General features: G+C 43.9%; 1 protein-coding gene across 1 annotated transcript in view; it reads right to left on the bottom strand.

Annotated features, from left to right (window-relative positions):
* DSG2 (desmoglein 2) overlaps positions 1–357 on the bottom strand; it is a 23,662-nt gene extending 23,305 nt beyond the window's left edge. Inside the window, exon 1 of the mRNA XM_027883172.1 lies at positions 283–357. Within this exon, the coding sequence (XP_027738973.1) occupies positions 283–327 (45 nt within the window). The 5' untranslated portion in view covers positions 328–357. The remainder of the gene's footprint in view (positions 1–282) is intronic.
* Positions 358–4,181: the final 3,824 nt, after the last annotated feature.

The following is a 4,181-nucleotide window of genomic DNA, read 5'->3' as shown; positions in this document are numbered from 1 at the left end:
CCACCTATCCCAGACACCGTGCCTGTCGGGATTTTCTACCTCCGTTTGCTTTCGGACAGCCAAACGGCGACGGCTTTCATCTAATTCCCAAAGAACGGAAGAAAACTCCTTCCTAGCCACAGGCAGCCGGTGGTGGGAAGGCTGCCAGACCGCCACGGGAACACCTCTCCCCGGCGGCCGCACACAAGCCCCCCGCGGCGGTACCGCCGCCCGCGCCCCTCTTCCCGCACAGCAACCCCCGCCCCGGTCCCGGGGGACCCCCGCGCCATCCCCACGACTCACCAGCAGCGCCAGCAGCCGCACGGCCGCGGCGGGGCCCCGCGACATGGCCACGGGACACACCGTGTCACCTCCTCCGTCCGCCCGCCCGCCCACCGCCGAAATGCCGGCGGCCCGTCCAGGGGCGCACAAGTATCCGCGGGTGGGTGGAGTGTGCCGGGCGGGAGCCGCGCCGGGAGGGGGCAGGTGGCGCCCGGCCCCGGGCCCCGCCTGTCCCGTCCCGTCCCACCCTCGGGGAGCCCGTCCCGTGGCGGCGGGTCCCGTCCGCCCCAGCGAGCTCCGCCCGCGGAGGGACGAGGCGGTGCCGCCAGCGGAGCCCAGGGGAAAGCCGCGGATGGCCGCCCCGAGGGCTTCCGAAGTTTGGGGGTTATTCCCCCCCGTTTCTGCCACGGGGAGTGAGCCGGAGCGTGCAGGAGGCGCGCAGGGCAGCTGCGACAACAAACTAATAAACTAACAAGCAACTTACAGGGGTAGCGCAGTCTCGTGGGAAAATAAAAATTGTGAGCGTTTTTAGTACAGCCGTCCCTGTAATCCTCATGTTTCTTCGCTCCGGGCCATACTCTTCTTACTCTTATCTGGCAGAAATCTTTCCTGGATACACCTGATTAATTGATGCTTACGAAGGCGTAGCTGATTCTTCGTGATGGCGAAACAATTAAATGTGCTTCCCGTGCATCCTCTCTTCTTTGAGGCAGTTACCTGGTTAATCTTTCCAGGATCACAGTCAATTGTGGTAAGTAATTTCTGAAACCGCTGGTTGTGATACTATGTGTGATACTACTAGGACTCGAAGAGGGGAACCAACCATATGGGAGTCCTTCCAATCACATTATGTCTCTTTATTACATGTTGCAACAGTGCAAAATAAATAATTTCATATTGTGTGTGATGTCAGTTGCAACAGTTATAATCTCCATGGATATCACGAGGGAAACAGCTTTACCTCACAAGTTATTCTGAAGGTTGTGCATATCTCTTTGTGTTATTTACTTAAAATATCACAATTTACAGAATTTGCTGATATCCCTGCATTAAAAAAAATAAAATTCTTAATTTAAAGAAAACAAAAGGCATAAACAAACAAGACATGCAAAACATACAGTATTAAGAGTTCTTGTATTCTTTCTTATTTCTGACACTAAAGCATTGCACTGGACTGATCACTTTGTAATCAAACAGAACTGTGTATGTTCACGTAACAGAAAACCCTGAGATCCTCTGAGGATCTTCAGGGTGTCAAGGTGTAGTCTGGTATAAGTTTAAGAGCTGGTGTAGCAATCAGTATTAGTAACAGCTAATAATAGTAGAAGTACTGTGAAGTTCTCTTTTAGTTATTCCTGTTTGAGATATATGAGGCAGAGCATGTCTCAGAGAGCGTTCATATTACACCCCTTTAATTTGGTGATTTAGAATTAGATCCTGTTTTCAGATGTATATTACATTTCCTAGACTGATGGTTAAGTATTTCTTAACATCAAAAGACTGTAAGAGCAGAACCTTGATTTGCAACTTTCTTCTTAATCTGCACGTTGCTTTGTGGAATTCTGAAACAGATTTTAGTTGCCAATCCATTGTTAATCCAATGCATCGAGGTGATAGTAATAATCTACAACTACCAGTTAATTTTTAATGCTGATATGGTGGAGTAAAAAGCTAATTTAATTTCTTTCAAAAATCCATAACATTGATTCCCCTTTGAAGTTACCCACGTGTTTACAGGAGGAATGAATAGAATCGTCTCTTCTGCAAACTGTTTTGCCAGAGCTGAGATGTCTGTTCTTATGTTGATTATAACTTTAGTTTGGGTCAGCTACATGTCTTACACATCCTACAAGAACCTCAGTCATCATAAAAAAGTTAAGGGCTATTTTTTTTTTCACTTAGTTCCCTTGTATGAACATCTGTTATTCATATTTTACAGAAATAATTTGCCTCCTGTTATGAAATGAAAATCAAACAGTATCGACTTGTTTTTTTAAACAGCTAGTAAGTTTGTCAGCAACCACTGAAGCTGAATTTCTTTCTACCTTGCCTTTCCTGGCAGGAGCTGAACACTCCTCCTCCCGCAACCAGGCTGCAGTTTTGCCCCTACAATCAGTTTGCATGGGAGGATCCAATGAACATCAGATTTTTGTTTTCCCTCTGGAGACAGCAGCAGTTCAGAGTTCACCAACACCGCAGAACAAAGAGAAAGTTCATCTTTGCTTTCCAAACCATAAAAGCAGCTGAGCCGTTTCTTGGTGCCTGGTGAGGAGAGGGACTTTCCAGGGTGTGAGGCATGCACAAGGTCGCTCGTCTCAAAATACAAACGTCTGTCTAAATTCTCTTGATAAGCCTTTAACAGCAAATAAATTATCGTCTAAAACAGCTTAATTCTTTTCTCGGGAGGGAGTATGTTTGCTTCCAGGAAGGGTAGTTGTCAGCACAATTGTTCTAGAGAGTTACTATTGCACCCTTGGTGTAAGGGGATAGTGGCTGGAGCTCGGTGACTCCCCTGAAACCTTGCCTTACCCTGCCACTCCCTCTTTGTGCCGACTAATACTTACAGCAGTGCCAGGAAACTGCTGGCTTCCCTGGAGTGGAGGACAAGGACATGCTTAGATCAGACCAGCAGACTCCACCTGTGTTTCTTACAAAAGCAAAGGTAACTTTACTGCAGCTGTGTTTTTTTTTTTTTTTTTTTTTTTTTTTTTTTTTTGTTTGTTTCTTCTAGAAAAGTACAGTTTCTTCTTTTAGGCAAGGGATTCAACCAAATGTGACAAGTGCAGTACATAGCAAATGATGCTGAATTGAAAATTTAAGTGCATATTCTTAGTAATGAAATGTTGAAATTCATTTGAGTTTCACATGAAGCTATTAAACAAACATTTTGCATTGTTTGAAATTATGTCTTTAATCTTTTTTGCATTACTTAAAGATTCTTTACTGCACTGTGGCCCCAGCTGCCACTCATTTTTTTGGGAAAAAATCCCAGTAGAAAGCAATGTGTCGGGGCTATGCATGAAAATATCAAAATTCCATTTAGTTATTCAAAATAGATAATGGATAATGCATATTCTGTGAAAAATCACATCACAGAGAGGGTTGCTAACTCCCAGACAACTCTTGAGACTGGAGCTGTTGCATTAGGTACAGTTACCAGCTCTGAAGTGCTTGCAGGACCAACCACCTATATTTTTTTGGGGGAAAAAAAATGGACAGACTGAGGAGAGAAATACATTAGCAACGGGGTTTCATACTTAAAACAAACACTTGGCACTCTCAAAATGGAGTCTTTGTTCTTCCTCTGTGTGTTAGCTATGTTTTTTATTCCCCATGACTTCTATCATGTTCCTTAAACAAATTCAAGCAGTTTAGTCCCTTTTAAACACCAGGAATAATTCCCCTCCTTTCTTTTTCTTTACCTCCTCTCTCACTCAGATTCTTTCACCTTATCTTTCTATATTCAGCTCTTTCCCCTATATCCACTCTCCTGTTTGCTGCCTGCCTGGTTTTTCTTTTCCGGTGTGGCCAGGTTGTTTAACTTTCCAGGTGCCAGGTGCAGCTGTGGAAATGAGTAAGCCTGCTGAGCTCTGAGCTGTGGGATTGGCGGAGCCATAAAACAGCAAGACCAGATCCTTGCCCTGAACACAGGCATTTTGTTACTGTCTGACAGGATGAAATACTGTCTTTTATGTGTATGAAACAAGGAGTGGCAGGGCAATCTTTTTTTTTTTTTTTTTTTTTTTTTTTTTTTTTTTTTTTTTTTTTTTTTTTTTTTTTTTTTTTTTTTTTTTTTTTTTTTTTTTTTTTTTTTTTTTTTTTTTTTGTTTTTTTTTTGTTTTCCTCTGCATTGCATAGCAACCGAGGCTGCCCTGAAGTTGCCTGTGGACTTTTTTCAAGGTAGTGTCGCTCTCTTTCTG

The sequence above is a fragment of the Empidonax traillii genome, unplaced genomic scaffold (genome assembly GCF_003031625.1).
Source record: "Empidonax traillii isolate 1590-97213 ecotype Southwest subspecies unplaced genomic scaffold, ASM303162v1 scaffold119:size1479319, whole genome shotgun sequence".
Taxonomy (NCBI): domain Eukaryota; kingdom Metazoa; phylum Chordata; class Aves; order Passeriformes; family Tyrannidae; genus Empidonax; species Empidonax traillii.
The sequence above is the reverse complement of the archived record's forward strand: the minus strand, read 5'-3'. Positions and strand labels throughout refer to the sequence as shown.